Genomic DNA, 19,935 nt, shown 5'->3' with positions numbered 1-19,935 from the left:
ACACTTCTTGTTTTATAAAATATTGCAGTTAATACCACAAAGGCATTATTTGGCTCCTTATTAGGTACATAATATTTTCTTTTAAAGAATATCAGTACCAATATTTTATATTGTTGAATATTTCTTTGCTTGTTTACTGTTTATTGTTTTTCAATGCTAATAACTGCATTAGTATCTTAATACAGGTGAGGTTCTATATTCTTTTAATCATGAACCTAAATGTTTGCAGCCACATAGCTTCATTGCCAAAAAATGGTCTTCAAGATTGGTTGTGAAATATAGAATAGTAGTGACAAAATATGTATTTTTCCTTTAATTTTATAATATAAAAGACAGTCTCTATAATTTCTTTCTCCAGTTGAAAGAATGTTGAAGAATGAAATATTTTGTTATATTTGCCTAGTAGAAAATTATAATCATTAATTTAAATCAAATTGTGTTTTCCTAAAAATACTCTCACGCTGCCAAAGGACATAATGGCCATTTTCCAGGATTATCATGCAACAGAGATAGGAAAGCTCAAGAGTTTTTGCTCTTCTTGTTCAATTTGCCAGTTTCACAAATGTAACTTTCATCTTCTAATGAGCATGCCAGGGTCTCATGTTGCTTCTGTGTTGTATATAGTTCTCTTTTTCACATTTTGATCAGTTAAAATATTTTATGTGATAAAGAATATGATGTTTCAGGAATTTCAACTCATCTCTTCAAGTTGTAAATAATTTCATATTTTCTCATTTATTTCCAGTGATCAGTGTGGTGGACACTTTAAAGGATCTCCAAAGATTCCCATTTCCTTGTGTTCGCACTTTTCTATGACATCCTCCCTTTGAGTGTGGCTAGCACCTATGACTTGCTTCATCTAACAAATAGCATACAGCAAAGGTGATGAGCTATCACTGCCATGATTATGTTACACTATATAAGACTGTCTTAGCAGCCTGGAGCTAGAGACTTCTCTCATGAGTTTGATGAAGTAAGCAGCTGTGTTGGAGAAGTCCATGTGGCAAGATGTGGGTGACTCTGCAAACTCTGGACAGTCTATAGGACCTGAGGGTGGCCCATAGCCAAGAGCTGGCAAAAAGCCAGAGCCCTCCATTCTACAACCTCAAGGTAGTAAATTCTTCCTACAACCTGCATGAGTCTGGAAATGAACTTTTCCCCATTCAAGCTTCCAGATGATAATGCAGCCTGTCTGACACTTTGATTGCAAACTTATGACCAGAGCAGAAGACTAAGTTAAGTAACACTTAGATTCCTGACCCATGAAAACTGCAAGATAATAAATGAATATTGTTTAAGCTGCTAAGTTTGTGGTATTTGTTATGTATCAATAGAAACAGAAAACCAATTAAATTGGTAATTAAATCTTCTTTAGAGAATATATAACGTCATATTTCCAAATTTTACCATACGCAATGCTCAATATAAGTCTACTGTTGTTTCTAGTTTTAAAAAACTTAACTAGATCATCTCTGAAGATTTTCTACTGCTGTCTACTTTCTATTACAAATTATAATTAATAACAGAAAGTATTAAAATTTTTGCATTTACTTTTTTAAAAATTTTACTTAATCTTATTAAATATCTGTATTTTAAACTTTATCATTCTAGCATTTCATGTCCACTTGTCGCCGATGTAAAAAAATCTTATCATGCTTCATGAATTTTGTGTCTATACTTATGTAAAGACAAATTTAATAATAATATGCATTGTTTAATAATGGAAAATGCTTGTCAGTCTCCAATTGCAACTGTTTGCAAATATCACACTAATTCTATTACCTCAGGAAGAATAAATCATGACAGAAAGAAAAGATAATAGAAGTTTTAAATTACCAGAAAACAGTATTTTTATCATGTAAGATTCTATTGCATTCATGCTGAGAGAACAATTAGATAATTAATTTCTCTTTCCTTTTATTGAAATGCTTCTACTGCCTGCTCGAACACTTACCACAATCTTAAGCAATTTCTGTCTCCAATGTCAGCAATGGTACCACTTACAAACCTTCATGGCATTCAGACAGGAAGATACAGGCAAGAGATGTGGAGAATTTCTCTGAAGCCTAAACATTATTAAACTGTGGTACCCAGCCTCAATGATGGACCTCAGTGATCTTTGATTCCCGGTATTCATGCTCTTATGTAGTCCAGACCCACCCTGAAGTATGTGGGCCTATGTGACCAAAAGAAGATAGAAGTGACAATGTGTAATTTCTGAAGCTAGGTCATAAAGATACTTCAGCTATCACCTTGCTGTAGTATCTTTACACCACTCACTCTGGGGGAAGCCAAAGCTGTGTTCTGAATACACTCAGCAGCACTGTGGAGAGGTCTCCATGGGGAGGACGTGAGGCCTCCCACCAACAACTAGCACCAACTTGGCCAGCAAGTGAGCCTCCTTAAAAGCAAATCCTCCAACCCCCAGTCAAGCCTTCAGATGACAGTAGCCCTAACCAAAATCTTAACCATAACCTCATGAATTAGAACCACCCAACTATGCCACTATCAAATTTCTGACCCACAGAAACTATAAAAATAATATATATTTATTGTTGTTTTAAGCCACTAACTTAATTTGTTTCATAGCAATAGATAGCTAATATATAGTAACAAGAGTGACTGTCTAGGATTACAGGGCATGTGATGCCAGTGCTAAGTGCTGGATCCTGAATGACAGAGGCACTGAAGTATTTTTAAAATACTCAAGTATTTTAAATGTATGATATGTAGGGCCCTCTAAAGCTCAGAGCCCAGAGCAGTTTCTCTGTTGCCTGGGTCTAACAATGGTACTGTTATCAAACATGGTAGTGACTAAACACTAAGACCAAACGAAGTTTATTAGACTTGACAGGCCTGAATACATGTACGTGATATTAATATTTTAGAGCACTCATAGATACTACATTTGGTAGTCTATTTAAATATGTTTAAACAGTGGAAAGCTTCTTGCTTAGCATGTCCAGTAAAAGCATTATTTTCCTAGCTCCACAAATAATTTTTTAAATGCATATAAAATAACTAGGAAAATAAGAGGACCAAGATAACCATAAAATGGTCACAATGACTATATTTACAGAATTTTAAAAAACAAAAGCAATGCAAAAATCCTTCTGGAGAACATATTTTGTTCTTTCTAGAGGAAGGTTTGGAAACAACATATTTAATCTGAAGTAGAAATGAATAAAAATTATCATAGAAGGTTATATACTAAACAGGCATTAATAATCATAACAGAAATCATTTGTTCCAGAACTAAGCATTGAAAATACAGGATCAGACTAACTTGCCTAGAATTAGAAACACTAAAATTTAACCTAGAAGTTATTTTTATACATTCTGCATATGAATACATATTACCAGGAAATTCTGTTATTTTAAAATCCCTCAAATATACAACAAGATCACTGCAGGAGAGGCTGGAGTGTGAAGTATTCTGTGATGATCTAATCTCTTCACCCTTCTTTTTCTCACAGCGAGGACAATTTGATCCACACTCAGGGTCAACCCTATCCTCATAATTGAGACTAATTCTAAACTTCAGCAGAATTTGGCCCAATTCATGGAGATTTGGCATCAAGGCAGGCTTAACGCTAACCTGGGCCTCAGTTCCCAGATTCAAGTTCCGGCCTTGTTCTTAAAGACTGAATACCAGGCTGTGTCCTTTTTCTTGTGTCCAAAAACCAGATGTGGTATACAACATCATGTTCTATCCCTCAATAATAAGGGTCCCATCTTATTCTTGCCATTTGCCCTCCTAGAGAATATAATCCCTGAGCCCAGCCTAGGCCTAACTGCCATATATGCACTCACACTTCTGATTTTGATAACCTACAAGGCTCTTTGGGTTGTCCCTTATGTTATCCACCCTGAAGATAATTGCCATATTCCCACCCATTGGTGTCACATCTCTATGAAATCTATTATGTTCTGCCTGGACTTCCTCCAAATTATAACATGTAGTTCACTGGGTGTCCCTCTTCTTAGTGTCTATGCCAACCCTGTGGTGGGGTTAATTCAAAGTCCTGAAATCTTCCATACATCCTCTCATACTATAGTTAGACAAATATAGCTACTACAGACTATGCCCAGTAAAGTAGAATCCAGAAAATACATTTTTCCTGAAGGAGGCAGAATCCCTTAAGAATTAATAACAACTTTTCATAATGTTCTAGCTAGAGTTGTACTTTATGATAGAATTAATTGCATTCTTTTCCTAAAACAAAAACAAAACAAAACAAGAAACACTGTCTCTAAATTCTCCACAAAATGTATGTATCTGAGACGCTACTATGCAATGTGTATTTAAGACTGTCTTGGGCTAAAGATAAAAACTAATAACAGATGTCCAACACCAGGATTTTATATTCTGAAATTCTAACTCTAGATTTAGAAGCCAAAATACAGTTTACTTCAAATACACTCTTCTAACAGAGAAACATATGAGAAAAGAGGAGCAGGCACTCCTTTCTATAGTTAGAAAAGTAAACATCTCTGAAGTCTGGGTGCCTTAAGGGTGTTATTTTGCCCACCATTCTAGGCTGTGATATTTTTATCTTCAGAGGAAGAAAACTAAGTATAGTTTTACTCTTTGTCAAACTTTAAATGTAATGTGATTTGATTATTTATAATCCACTTCTAAGGGTCTGAAAAATTCCTTGAAAAACATCAGCATTCTGATAGCAGTTTTCTAGGTGTTGTTGAAAGTAACTCCCATCTCCAATTTCATGTTTACTTTCAATCCTGGCAAGTCAGTTCTAGCATAAATTTTTTAGGTCTGTGGAGCCATATAAATTTGCATGGCTAACTTGGTACAAGACAGAGACTACTGATTAAATCAAGCTGAGAGCTCTGTAAATGCTTTTTTTAAAAGAAACTATAGAATTTCCTGATTGTAGCACTACAAAATAAACTTTGGAAACTTTGCACTAAAAAGGAAGCTACTTGGAGTGAGGTATAAGAAATCTATAGTTATCAAATACATAACAAATCCCCTCTCCCTGCCTCCCCTATTTTTTTTTAAAATAGGATTCTTCTTTTCTGTTATGAATCAGTGTACTTAGGCTTTTAAAGAATCTGGCTCACATCAGATATGTTCTAAGAAGATTCTCAAATAAAGACATTAAAGCATGTAAAAACAGTAGTAGTTCTACGGTGTTTAAAGGCTCCTGACCAATAAACATTGTCTACTATCTTGTCTTTTCCTGAAATCTGCAGAGAATGAACTTGAGTTGAATTCAAATACCCACAGATAGAGAGCAAAAAGATGAATCAATAATAGCCTGTTGGGCTTCTCTATCTTCAACGGTTAGTTTTATTGAAGGCACAGAATGCCCTAGGGTATCCTCTAATATTAATTAACAATAAGGGTTTTGATCGAATTGTGACATGTAGGGAGTACAGGAGGGAAGGAGAGGAAGAGGTCAGAACTACACCTCACTATCCAAAAGCATGAGTATACACATACATTGACTAATATTAACTGTGATTCCAGGAGGTCTTTAAAAATAATTGTTGTGATTAGTAAGTACTTATGCTAAAATCCTGAAATCAAAAATGGCTTAAAATACAAGGAAGAAAAAAACATTTTGAATGCCAACAACCTAAGACCAAGGAACAAGTGAATTTGTTAATATAACTACTTTAAAATAATCTTTGGTTCTAAAATGTATCAAATTCCTAACAAAAACAGTTCTCCTACTTCAAACCAATGGTCCTGATTGAAGAAAGAAGTGTGTTACAAATATCAATTAAATCTAATAAACATAACATTTTATTTTGGGAAAAAGAATTTTCTGGGAAATAAGATTTAAGTGGGAATAAATTTTAACACAAATGTTAAATTTGAACATACCATTATGAGGCTAAATAATAAATAATTTTCTCTTTTTTAAAAATAATTACCTCTTGAATAACCAAAATAATATACTATTCTAAAATGTGTCCATTTCAATTGCATTCATAAAATATTTATACTGTCTAAGAGAAGATAGCTCTTATTTGTAAGTCTGTAAGTTCATGAAAAGAAAAACACAGACACCACTAAGCTCATTCACGGCAACTTAATTTCATGCTTTGTGTTTACTCAGGGAAATAAGTGATCATTTGGCTAGCAGTATGAGCACGTGATTTATAGCAACATCTTCCCAAATGTAAAATTAGTAATGTTACTAACTCATTGGACAATTTTAGACAAGGCTTTTAGTCCATTTCTGTGCTATATGTATATATAATATAAGTACTATTTTTGCAAACTATTCATATGAAACATGAAGCTTTAGTACACAGCTGACAATCCAATTCAGTAGTCCAAAGAAACTTATCCTGATCAATTAGAATCAATATGATTCTAATAATGATAGCAAATGAAATAATATTGTATCTACACAGCACTACTACAATGTAACATCAATCCCAACTTCTTTTTTTTTTATTTTTTTGAGATGGAGTCTCGCTCTGTTGCCAGGCTGGAGTGCAGTGGCACGATCCCGGCTCACTGCAACCTCCGCCTCCTGGATTCAAGCGATTCTCCTGCCTCAGACTCCTGAGTAGCTGGGACTACAGGCACACGCCACCACGCCCAGCTAATTTTTGTATTTTTAGTAGAGATGGGGTTTCACCATGTTGGCCAAGATGGTCTCGATCTCTTGATCTCATGATCTGCCCGCCTCGGCCTCCCAAAGCGCTGGGATTACAGGCATGAGCCACCATGTCCGGCCCAAACTTCTAAATAGCTCTCAAACCAGCAGAAAATTAAAACAGTTTTTGACTTATGCAAAGCCAAAAGTTTCTCAGATGCTGGCACGTTCAGATTTCAGCATTTCCAGGTTTCTATCACATTCTCTCAAATGTATAGGTGTCATCCATCTACTTCATAGTAGCCTGGAATCTTTTAGTTCTGTTCTGTATTTCACAATTAATAGCACACATAATTTAATAAATTACCAGGAGAACATGACCATATTCATCTTCTACACACCTACTTTTTTCTACATCAAAGAGAATGGAAAGATTATCAAAAGATCTTTTCCTTTTACTGTTATTAAAACAGTAATAAATGACCATGATCCTCATGGAATTTTAACCATCTAAATTGAAATACAAGAATGCTGTGGTGCATAATATCTTTTGAAGATGATTTTATTTATAATAAACAGAAAGAATAAGGGGGCCATTTATACATAGGATAATATATTATGGGACAGTCTCTGAGGTCAGCCTTGCCATAAGTTGACAAGTGGCTATAACTGTATTTTATTCTAAGTGTTCACATTTTCCTTATAAATATAGATAAACCATTTTGCAGTAAAAACGATAAAAAGTACCTATAGCATACATAATATATTACAGTACTAGACAGACTCTAAAATAAACATTAGTCAGAAAAAATGAATATTATGTTTTTCAAATATAGTTTTTCTAAAGATCTAAATCTATTACAAATGCATATATTTGAAAAGCAATAAAACTTTGCAAATTTTGTAATAAGAACAGTGCAATCAAACAAGAGCCCCATAATCATTTCATTCACTATTTTTCCACTGTTTTCTTAAACTCCCTTTTTAAATTCAATAGACTCATGTTGGATAATTTCATAATTCCCTATGGATTACAAAACCAGAAGTTCTCTATAAAGGTCTCTGGATAATTTTATAATTCATTATAGTAGGAATAGAAATTACCTATACATTGCCAAAGCCAAAATCAAGTTGATGTCTACATGAGATCAGCAATATTATCAAACGAAATAATTGGTGGTTATCTAAGTGATACATAAGAAGGGTTTTGAGAAAATACTCAATTCGCTCATCAATGTCTAAAATTCCACCAATGCAGATTAGTTATTTTGTCTTAAGACTCTATTTTATTTTTAATTTATTTTTATTTTTTGAGATGGAGTCTTACTCTGTCGCCCAGGCTGGAGTGCAGTGGCACGATCTCAGCTCACTGCAACCTTATTCTCCTGGGTTCAAGTGATTCTCCTGCCTCAGCCTCCTGAGTAGCTGGGATTACAGGCACCCACGACCACAGCCAGCTAATTTTTGTATTTTTAGTAGAGATGGGGTTTTGCCATGTTGGCCAGGCTGGTCTTGAACACCTGACTTCAACTGATCCGCCCGCCTCGGCCTCCCAAAGTGCTGGGATTACAGGTGTGAGCCACCGCACCCAGCCTTCAGACTGTACATACTTACTAAAGGGTAAGGTAGCATTTTAAGCATTGGAAGTAATTTATATATTATGGCAAATTATTTTCTTGGTTCTTTTATTAATAGCATACATTGATAGAAGAAGGGTGAAAATTTGAAGACACAGAATGGAGTAAATAAGACTAAAGAAAACAAACCACCTATTGTCAATTGTTAGAATTTTAGATTAGAAATTGGATACCCAATAAACAGAAAGGTATTTTCTGTTGGGATGTGTGTATGAGAGCTAAAACATTTAAAAAAAAAAAAAAAACCCCTCAAAAAACCAAAAAAAAAAAAAACAAAAAAAAATTAACACACCAATGTATTCAAGTGTAATAGAGTATAGTTAAATGAGATGGCATACAAAATACTTATCACAGTGCTTGAGAACTTAAAAATGATGATAATAGCAATGGTGATGGCAGTTTCTACTGTTATAACCATTGTAAGATTAGCTTCTACGTTCAATGTAAACACAGGGAAACAAAATGTTTGGCTTATTTTGTATTTCTTGACAGCTTGGTAAGTTTATCTTAATACATTAAAATCTTTAAACTTTAAAATAACTGTATCTCATTTTGGCCAGACGTCATGAAAAAACAATTCATGCCTCTTCTAAGCAGTGTGAGTAGAAGGCAGAGCAGCAATATCTAGGCAGTAAGGAAAAGGATTCTGAATTTAGATTCAGTGGAGCTTTGCTCAATTACTGATTTTACCACTTTTAACTATCTGATCTGAGCAAGTCTTTTAACATCTCTAAGCTTTATTTTCCTCACCTATATTATGGTGACATTAACACTTACTCTATTTTACCTTCAAGGAATATTGCAAAGCTTGAAGGATGAATGTTTCAAAATGATTTGAATATTCTGGTGAGAGCTGCAGTCCTTTAGTATTATCATTAAGATTTTATTCAGGTACACAAAACTTTAGAAAAGTTGTTATGAAAGTCACTTTTTATCTTCACAGACTATACTACCTTAACAAGAAGAACCTCAAGATGCCTCTCTGGACCACATTTTTCTCATTTGTTAAGCAGTGGGGTACTGGATGATGTCACAATTTCCTCCCATCTCTGAAATTATTATATAACCTAGTAAAATTCACTTTCCTGGATTTTTTTAACCTGAAAATACGAGAAGCTGTTCCAAACTAATCTCTGAATTAACGGCTGAAGCACACATTTTAAAAACCTCTAGAACATGAGGTTGAACCTCTACAATATCTGGTCATGTAGAATAGGTTGAGTACTACCATTTGTGTTTTAAGTTGTTCATGTATTTTCTGTGACATTTTAGCTCCTTATCATAGAGATAAGGGTTTTCCCACTGGTATAGTGAAAGGGTTAGAAGTGTTCAAAGTTGAGTTATTTTTTAATCTAAATTTTCCTTTATATACTCAGGTATTATTTGATACACTATTCAAGAGGCAAAAATTGAAATGGAATGATTATAAACCTCAAAAAGCAAAAAGTATCTTCATATTTTAATAGGTAAGAACACATAACCAGGTTATACTGCTGTAAAACAAACCTCAAAAAACACAAATTAAGATACCTGTCTCCCCTTAAAACCCTTCTTTCCACGGATCCCAGGAATGCCCTAGAATACAGAAAAGAAAAAGGAAATATTTGTTGAATGAATGAATTAGGTACTATAGATCTTTTTCTCCCAATATAAAATAATAAAGTATGAAAAAGACAAGAACAAATTGTTCTATAAACTGATGTGATATTCAGAAAAGCCTCAATATATTAATTTAACTCAGGCAGCCCCTTCCTTTCTTCAAAACGAAATTCTGCTTTTATTCAGGAATCCATCCCATCTATACTTCCAAATGGGATCTTGACATTTCCCTGGTGATAGTTATTTGTCCAGAGATAGGCATATTACCAAAGTTGGCACAACCAGATGAACACGAAGGTCTTATTTTCCATATCTAAGGGAAATGCCCTCCTCTCTCTCTTCCCCTCTCTATCTGGATATAAACAAAGACACATTTAACCTGTGCACTGGCAATCTTGCAATCATATGGGAAATAAGCCTTAGGGTACAGACAACATTAGAAAAGGTAAAGCAGAGAAATGAATCTACAGCCCACCTAACCTATGGATTTCTGGTCATGTAAGAAGCAGTGGGTACAGTACTTAAGTACCCAGGCTTTGTAGCCAGACAAAACTTTGTCCAAATCCTGGCTCTGCTCTCACTTCCTGTATATAGTCTAAGACAAGATACTTCCTCTGTGTGTGCCTCATTTTCTTCATCTATGATGAGAAGAATATCAATACCTATCATTCAATAAATGGTTTTATATATAAAGAAGTTAATTCATGTATATATATATACACTATATATGTTTATTAAAAACTTCATGTATATATACATATATAAAGAAGTGAATTCATGTATATAAAACCATTTACTAAATTTTTTAATATATATGTACATATATAAAACCATTCAGTAAATCATTTGCTATTTTCATCATCATCATTAAAAATATCCTTATGTTTAAACCAGTTTGAATTGTGGTTTTTTGTTATATGCAGATTAAAGCATCTTACTTGATATTATCACTTTGAGACTTGTAGACTAAGCAGTCTGTCACAACCATGTAGCTTGAGATTAATAGTACATACGGGTAAGTTAGAAGGCATCATTGGCTGAAGCAATCCATTCACTTTCAAGTCAACAGTGTTTAAAAAATACTTATGTATCTGATCATCAAAAAAGAGTTCACAGGTGAGCAAGAGGACTCATTTCATTAAGACTTTATGTATATTTACATAATGCAACCAACCTTTTTTAAAAAAATAGAATAATTATTTCCTAAATTTTCAGTAGCCTCCCTAAATCTCATCAAGAAGCCAAATAATGCAGACAGAATTATATAAGCATTTTTCATATATATACATGTGTATATGTGTACATGTTTCATATGTGTGTGTATGTGTATATGCACAATATGCATGTAATGTACAATACTGACTCCTAGAAATGACTTTTTCTTTCCATTTGTTTTCAGGAATACTTAGCTTTACTGTATCTTATTTTCTTCTGCTTTTTTGTACTTAAACGTTTTATAACATAACACCCTTTTAGCTACATCATTCATAGTTTTAATGAAAATTTTGACATAGCCAAATAATATTAGGACATGGTACCCATGATGGGCCCAATATCGCAAACTGGTCTTGTGTATTTATATGTTGAGACATGTCTTGATTTTTTTTTTTTTTTGATACGGAGTCTTGCTCTGTTGCCCAGGCTGGAGTGCAGTGGTGCAATCTCGGCTCACTGCAAGCTCTGCCTCCCAGGTTCACGCCATTCTCCTGCCTCAGCCTCCCGAGTAGTTGGGACTATAGGCACCCGCCACCAGGCCTGGCTAATTTTTTGTATTTTTAGTAGAGATGGGGTTTCACTGTGTTAGCCAGGATGGTCTTGATCTCCTGACATCGTGATCCACCGGCCTCGGCCTCCCAAAGTGCTGGGGTTACAGGCACGAGCCACCGTGCCCAGCCAGGTCTTTATATTTTCATATAGCCTGGTAAAAATTAGTGAGTGTGATTACAGCAATGTGGCTATTGATGGCCAGTGTCAACAGTGGGCTTAAGATCATTAAATCCAAGATGACAACATTTTACAAGGACATATAATTTTGGTTTATTAAATAATTTACGAGATAGAATAAGCTTATGTCAAAGGATCAGAAAAGGATTGTTATCACGAACAGCAGAGTAATTAACAACGTAAACTGGAATCATTGGGTCAAGAAGTAGCAGATCAATTCTTTGCACGATCAATGAGATACATCCTCTGTTAGTTTGCTGTAGTACATGAAGGTTAGGTGGCTTAGTTGTGGAATTATGCTTAAGATATTTTTTGCTATTGAACAAAATGACTTCCTATGCTCACCAGGGGAAAATCTTTACCTCGTCTCACCAAAGATAGCTAAACATTTTGATTGTCATTACAGCATATTTAAACTCTTTGATTATTTCTTCTCTGCTGGGGCATTCACAAGTAATTACAAGAAAATATAGTTTAACTCACTCACTAAAAACTATTTATTTGAAAAATCCATTTAGCAACAAATCTGGTTCACTTTCATTTGCAAAAATCACTTGCCAGAAATGAACATTTTGGCCTGAACTGCATTCTTATAATGATAGGGGTGAAGGCTGAATTCTGAATATGACTCCCTAATTTCAAATTCTATGACAATAAACTAATATTGTTCAATTCTACTGTTTTCAATTAATACTGGCAATGTAAATGAAGGAATACAAAGATAAATTACTGCATATAGATTGCATATAGCACTGAAAACTAGACATGATGAAGCTGCAATGCCATAACTCCTATTATTAACTTCATTAATCTTTTTAGTATAACAAACCATTTTGCAAAGGTTCTATCTTTACTTATAAGTACCCATATTTATTAACAGCTATCTCCCACTATTAAATTAAACAAAAATATATCTTCTAAGGCTAAATTCTTTACTGCATATTGCTCTCAAAATCAAGACCTGTCAAGAATTTATACTCAAAGATAATGAATTACAAAATAAAAATTTCATAATTAGATATTTTAATATTTTGGTGTATTCTCAAAAATTTGAACTTAAAATACAATTATATTTCTAACATGCTATATTACTTTCCTTTAACAAAATTCAGTAAGATTTTCAAAAGTCAAATTACATTTCTGGCAGGTGATTTTTCTTAAACCTTCCTTACTAACTCAGTAAGATTACTTCCCTGACATCTGATTTTATGACCCCCATTGTACATTATCACAAGTATATCACTTTAGAAATACTATTTGAAGGGAATGGACTTACTCTTTCTCCTTCAGGTCCCAGTTGTCCCGCTTCTCCAGGAGAGCCAATAAAACCCTTAAAACAAGAAAATAATCTGTATATTAGTTCATTTGAATATTCTCCCCATAAGTGATTCTGAATAGAAGTACTCAAAATTTTATTTGTAGTAGTACGAAATTACAAGACTTACAAGTGTGAATAACTTCCCCTCACCTAATTGCTTTTCTTCCAGAAGTTACAGATCAATCTTCCCATTAAAAAATATACACAATATAATTTAAGAAATGGTGGCTAATAAAAATAAGCCCAAATAATTTCCTTCACTAAATTTTATAGTGGGCAGAAAATATATGTATATAATTAGCTAAAATTTTAGACAGAATGGAGATATCAAAAGAACATAAGAATATAAGAAGTACAGTTGAGGAAGAGATACATTTCAATGTGGCAGGAGGCAAAGGCAATCAAAGAAGGCTTCAAAGGAGACTGCCACTTGAGATAGGTCTAGAGAGTAGGTAAAATCTTGGTAAATAGAGACATAATAGGAAGTCTTTGTTAATGGTAACAACTGGGGAGTGTTTGTAAATAGTAATTGATCACATTTTATACATAACATACTTTGTGTGTAAGATGGTTTTACATATTAGCTTTATGTGTAAGACCCATCCTGCCTTAATAAAGATTCCAATCTGATCTCAGAAACAAGGGATACATATAAATAACAATGCAAGGCACTTTATTCTAACATAACTTAGCTATATCTCACTTGTGGGAAATCTGTTTCATCAATTTTACAAATAAAGTATATGGTAGTTTAGAGGCTAGATTAAGGAGAGTCTTAAATTTCAGAATAAAAATTTTAGACTGTATATATTAGACAAATGGAAGCTACTGATTTTAGGGAGTATGGTAGTGCACTGATGTTATGCTGTATTTCTAAAAGATTAGTCTGTTGATAGGATACAGCATATAGCCATGACAGGAAACACTGAATATAGGCCAACCTATTCGAAGGCTCTTTAAGTGGTCTAAATTTGAAGGTTTATGGGTCCAGATCATTGGTTCAACAAACATTATTTTAGTAGCCATTTTGTGTCTATAAAGATTTTGGGGTTTATAAAGATGCATATGAAAATCAATGCCCTCAAAAAGTACATAGTTTATTAGGAAAGAGGGTCATACAAATAAATAACTGTAATATCATTTGATAATTGTTACAGGATTATATAATAGGTGATATGACAAATAGACAATGGGAACTTTGGAAGCAGAATGACCAACTTTGCCTAGAGAGAAGATTAATGGTGCTTTGCTTTACTGAGGAAGCAACATTTGAGCTAAGTCCTGAAGAAAAGAAAAGGCAGGGCTAACAATGCGCCATCAGTCAATCAATCAGAATGAAATGACACAGCATTTGCAAAGAATTGCAAATAGTCTGTGTGATTGGTGGGCAAGAGGTGAGTTTGGAAAGGGTGGCAGGGGGTCATGTCATGAAGAGTCTTTTTTGTTATGATGGAAAGTCTGCAGTCTTTTTTGTTATGATGGAAAGTCTGCAATTTACACTGTGAGTCATTAAAAAAATTTAGACACAATTTTCATATAATCATATTTTCACTTTATAAATTCACTTGGATTACAGTGGGTCACATATGTCTTCGTCTATAAGAATCAAGAGAAAGATGACTCTAAAGTTTACAGTTGGATTGATAGACAAATGTTAACCGCTGATAGAAATATGGAAAATAGAAAAGCTGAGTTTGATATAAAGAGGATGAGTTTTGTTAGTTATTTTGAATTTGTGGTTATAATGAGATATTCAAATGTAATTATCATGGCAGGGAGTTGGGAGATGTGGGGTTCATAGAAAAAGCTCACAGAGAAAAAAAGTCTGAAGGACAGACATGTCTGAAGTCTTAAAGACAGACTGAAGCTTTGAGGAGAAAATATTAGGAAAAATTATCACTGATCAGACAGAGGGTGAAATAGGGGTGTGAGAGAAGAGTAGTTTTATGGATGCAGAGAAAAGCCAAAGTTTAAAAGAAATTGAAGTAGAGATACAGTAGGTCATTTTTACTAAGTTCTAAATAAAGGTTTCTTATTTTGAATCACAGAATGGGTGATTCTTCAGAGTAAATACTTTCATAATAACAAATACTGAAGAATTCAAGCATTAAAAAAGTAATTGTTATTTCTATACCCATTCCAGCATTATTCACAATTATCAAAAGGTGGAAGCAACCCAAATGTTCATTAACAGATGAATGAATAAACAAAATGTTGTATATACATGAAATGGAATATTATTCAGCCTTAAAAATGAAGGATTCTGATAACTGCCACAACATGGATGGACCTTAAAGACAATTACGCTAAGTGCAGTGAGCCAGTCACAAAAGGACAGATAGTGTATGATTCCACTTACATGATGTACTTATAGTAGTCAAATACATAGAGACAGAAAGTAGAATGGTGGTTGCCAGGGACTGGGAGTGGAGAATGGGGAATTGTTTATTGGGTACAGAGTTTCAGTTTGGGAAGATGAAAAAAGTTTTTAAGATGGATGGTGGCAATGGTTGTACAACAATTGGATGTACTTAAGGCCACTGACTACATACTTTAAGAGGGTTTATAAATGGAAAATTTTATGTTATGTATGTTTTATCTTCTTTATTTTAAAAAGAAAGAGATAAATGTCTCAAGAATCATATCTAAGTTGCCTGGAATAAAACTTTTGGCAGGTTTTAGTTCCTTAGAGTTTAGTTAAGTATTGCCATTAAAAAACTTGCCACCATCCGTCTTGAAAACTTTTTTAGGTGTTTTTCCTTGTCAAAGATGCCTAAAATTGCCTTATGTTCCACAGATTGTATGAACAAGCAAAAATTAAAAGAAAAGAGGGAGAGAGAGAATTTGTTCCTTTATACATAACTTTAATAAAGTGAAACATCTATGATTTTCTTACTTGAAAGCCAAGCAGCTGGAGAATGGGAAATGTTTCTTTTAAAGTGAACCATACAAAAGTATTTCTGATACTTAGAGCATTTAGGATTATGATGACAAGCTGTGTACATTTTCAGAATCATCTGTTGATGACTTCAAGTGTAGTCAGCTAACTTTTGTTTTAATATATACAACAGGAGTTTTGGTTATAAATAAAAAGAAAAGACACTCTAACTGGTATAGACTTATCAGTGAACTAAATAATCAATTGATAACTCAAGAACTGATGTCAGAACTCCAACATAGCCTGTACAGAGTGTAAAGGAACATTTTACAATTAGATATTTTGAATAGAATAATACTATAAGTAATTGCTTAGGTGTTTCATAGAGGTTTCTTGATCATCATTACACTGATTCTAACAGAAATAAGATGTCAACAGTACCAAAGAAACCACACAGTGTTGAGGTCATTCTCAAAATACCACCATTAAACTAGAGTTTACTGTGTAATGAAACAAAGAACATTAAAAATAATAACACATGTTTTTGCTTTTTGGTTTGAAGATTGTAGATTCAGTTAGAAGCAATTTTGTGTCACCAGCAGGACCACCAGAGGGTCGGGAGAGGTTCTATATACTTTTACTTTTGGGGGCAGCTAGCACATTATTACATAAGGAAATGCCAAAGAAGGGTTTAAAAATTATGATGTTTTAAATGTTTACATTTGACAAAATATTTCTGCTAACACCAAAAAATACCAACAAATAACTGCCAATGAAAAGCTAATTTATCATGATTCATGAAAATATTCATGTACAATGCATAACATTTAGAATTTACCAGTAACAGGACACAAATTAAGTGAAAAACATGTATCCTATGAGTGTGTTTCTACGATTTTTGCCTTTTTAACTAGATTTGAAGTTAATGCTAAAAATCTACACTTGATAAAGCTGCACCCTACAACCCACTGATCTTTGACAAAGTCGGCAAAAATAAATAATTGGGAAAGAATACCCTGTTCAATAAATGGTGCTGGAAAACTTGTCAACCATATGCAGAAGAATGAAATTGGACTCCTACCTCTGATTGAGTTAATATATAAAAATTAACTCAAGATGGATTAAAGACTTAGTATGTAAGACCTCAAACTATAATCCTAGAAGAAAACCTAGGAAATACCCTTCTGGACACTGGCCTGGGCAAAGAATTTGTGACTAAATCCTCAAAAGCAACAAATGCCAACAAAAAATTTGGCAATCACAACCTAATTAAACTAAAGGTATTCTGCAGAGTAAAAGAAACCATCGATAGAGTAAATAGACAACTTACACAACAGGAGAAAATATCTTCAAACTATGCATCTGACAAAGGACTAATATCCAGAATCTACAAGGAACTTAAACAAATCAACAAGAAAAAAACAAATAACTTTATTAAAAAGTGGACAAAGGACATGAATAGACACTTCTCAAAAGAAGACATACAAGTGGCCCCAAAACATGAAAAAATGCTCAACACAACTAATCAGAGAGATACAAATCAAAACCACAAGGGGATACCATCTTACACCAGTCAGAATAGCTATTATTAAAAAGTCAGAAAATAACAGATGTTGATGAGGTTTCAGAAAAAAGGGAACGCTTATACACTGCTGGTGGTAATGCAAATTAGTTCAGCCCCTGTGGAAAGAAGTTTGGAAATTGCTCAAAGAACTAAAAATAGAATTACCATTTGACCCAGCAATCTCATTACTGGGTGTATGCCCAAAGAAAAATAAATAATTCTACCAAAAACACATCTGCACTCATATGCTTATTGCAGTACTATTCACCATAGAAAAGACATGGAACCAACCCAAGTGCTCATCAACAGTGGACTGCATGAAGAAAATGTGGTACATATAGACCATGGAATACTACAGTGCCATAAAAATGAACAAAACCCTGTCCTTCGCAGCAACATGGATGCAGATGGAGGCCATTATCCTAAGCAAATTAACACAGAAACAGAAAACAAAATACTACATGTTCTCACTTATAAATGGGAGCTGAACATTGGGTATACATGGACACAAAGATGGGAAAATAAACACTACAGATTCCCGAAGGAGGGAGGGCCAGAAAAAGGCAAGGGTTGAAAAACTACCTATTGGGTACTATGTTCACTGCTTTGACAACAGGATCACTAAAAGCCCAAACCTCAGCATTACACAATATACCCATGTAACAAACCTGCACATATACCCCTAAATTTCAAATAATTTTTAAATCTACATTTGAGACCCTTTATGAATGTGAAATTCCCTCCTTATTCCAATCACACTCCCAAGTGTGAAACCTAACGAAAGTGTGAAAACCTAACTAAAAGTACAACTTAAGAGGGTTACAGCCTAGAAAACAATTTTCAATACAAATGGGAAAAGGAAAAAACAAAAGGATGTATAATACAATGCAAAAATGGTACACGGAAGAACAGTTATATGGATCACTGAAGCAAGATGACAAAATGCAGTAAGAGTAAGTTGTACAGTGCCAAATATATTTTGCATATATTCCTTGGAGTTACTAGTTATTGAACAGAAGAAACTCTCAAATTCAAATAATAATTATAGAATCCATACAGTAAATACATGCATACACTATGCCCTATACCTTAAGAATGCTAATCTTGTTTAATTTTTCACAACTACCTGAAAAGTAAGTTTCATCATGACCATTTAATAAATAATGAGATAAGAAAAATGAAGCACAGAGAGACTGAATAACATCAAAAGCCACAAAGCTAGTAAAAGAAGTATTAAGGGGCTGAGCACAGTGGCTCACACCTGTAATCCCAGCACTTTGAGAGGCCGAGGCAGGCAGATCACAAGGTCAGGAGTTCGAGACCAGCCTGGCCAATATGAAACCCCGTCTCTACTAAAAATACAAAAATTAGCTGGGTGTGGTGGCAGGCGCCTGTAGTCCCAGCTACTCAGGAGGTTGAGGCAAGAGAATCACTTGAACCTGGGAGGTGGAGGTTGCAGTGAGCCGAGATCACGCCACTGTACTCCAGCCTGGGCGATAGAGCGAGACTCCGTCTCAAAAAAAAAAAAAAAAAAAAAAAAAAAAAAGCCTATCTAACTCCACAGCCCATGTTCTTGGCCACTAATCTCTTCTGGCATCCCAAATCCAAGTCAACATGTGTTTTCAGTGCAATTTCTAATAAAAAGTACATGACTTTTCCTCATTATGTGGTTACTTAATGCAAGAACAAAGACAGCATGAGCTAATGAAAAGAGGTCAGAGCTAAAGGTGAAAAGACATTGGTTCTAGTTCTAGCCAGCTATAACTTTGCCAGATCAAGTAAGTTCCTTAGCTTACTATTTTTCTCATCAGTAAAATGGGGATAATAGGCCTGTTCTCCTACATCACAGGGCTGATGGCAACATAAAAGAATAAAATACATATGAAAGTATTTGGAAATGTTTAATAATTTTTTAAAATGTAAGACATCATTATTGCACATATTGTTTAAATACCTTATGCTTTACTTCTTTTTAAAAGGCATGTTAGGCCAGGCCTGGTGGCTCACTCCTGTAATCCCAGCACTTTGAGAGGCTGAGGCAGGCGGATCATGAGGTCAGGGGTTTGAGACCAGCCTGGCCAATACGGTAAAACCCCATCTTTACTAAAAATACAAAAATTAGCCTAGTGTGGTGGCACATGCCTGTAGTTCCAGCTACTTGGAAGGCTGAGGCAGGAGAATCGCTTGAACCCAGGAGGCGGAGGTTGCAGTAAGCCTAGACTGCGCCATTGCACTCCAGCCTGGGCGACAGAGCAAGACTCTGTCTCACCAAAAAAAAAAAAAAAAAAAAAAAAATGCATTTTAGATAATATAAGGCACAAATGTAGACTTTGGAAAATATTTGGCTATTAAAAATAAAGAATTTTAGAAACAGATTTTTTATTTTATACACTACATATATGATATGGTTTGGATGT

The 19,935-nt window shown here is 34.3% G+C and overlaps 1 protein-coding gene across 1 annotated transcript in view; it reads right to left on the bottom strand.

The window, feature by feature from the left end:
* The window catches only part of COL24A1 (collagen type XXIV alpha 1 chain), a 400,658-nt gene that overhangs the window by 283,701 nt on the left and 97,022 nt on the right, over positions 1 to 19,935 (bottom strand). Inside the window, exons 12-13 of the mRNA XM_030823656.1 lie at positions 13,035 to 13,088; positions 9,746 to 9,790 (exon numbers count right to left, since the gene is read on the bottom strand). Coding sequence (XP_030679516.1) covers positions 9,746 to 9,790; positions 13,035 to 13,088 — 99 coding nt within the window. The remainder of the gene's footprint in view (positions 1 to 9,745; positions 9,791 to 13,034; positions 13,089 to 19,935) is intronic.

Source organism: Nomascus leucogenys, chromosome 12 (genome assembly GCF_006542625.1).
Source record: "Nomascus leucogenys isolate Asia chromosome 12, Asia_NLE_v1, whole genome shotgun sequence".
Classification (NCBI taxonomy): domain Eukaryota; kingdom Metazoa; phylum Chordata; class Mammalia; order Primates; family Hylobatidae; genus Nomascus; species Nomascus leucogenys.
Note: the sequence above shows the minus strand (reverse complement) of the source record. Positions and strands in the feature narration are given on the sequence as shown.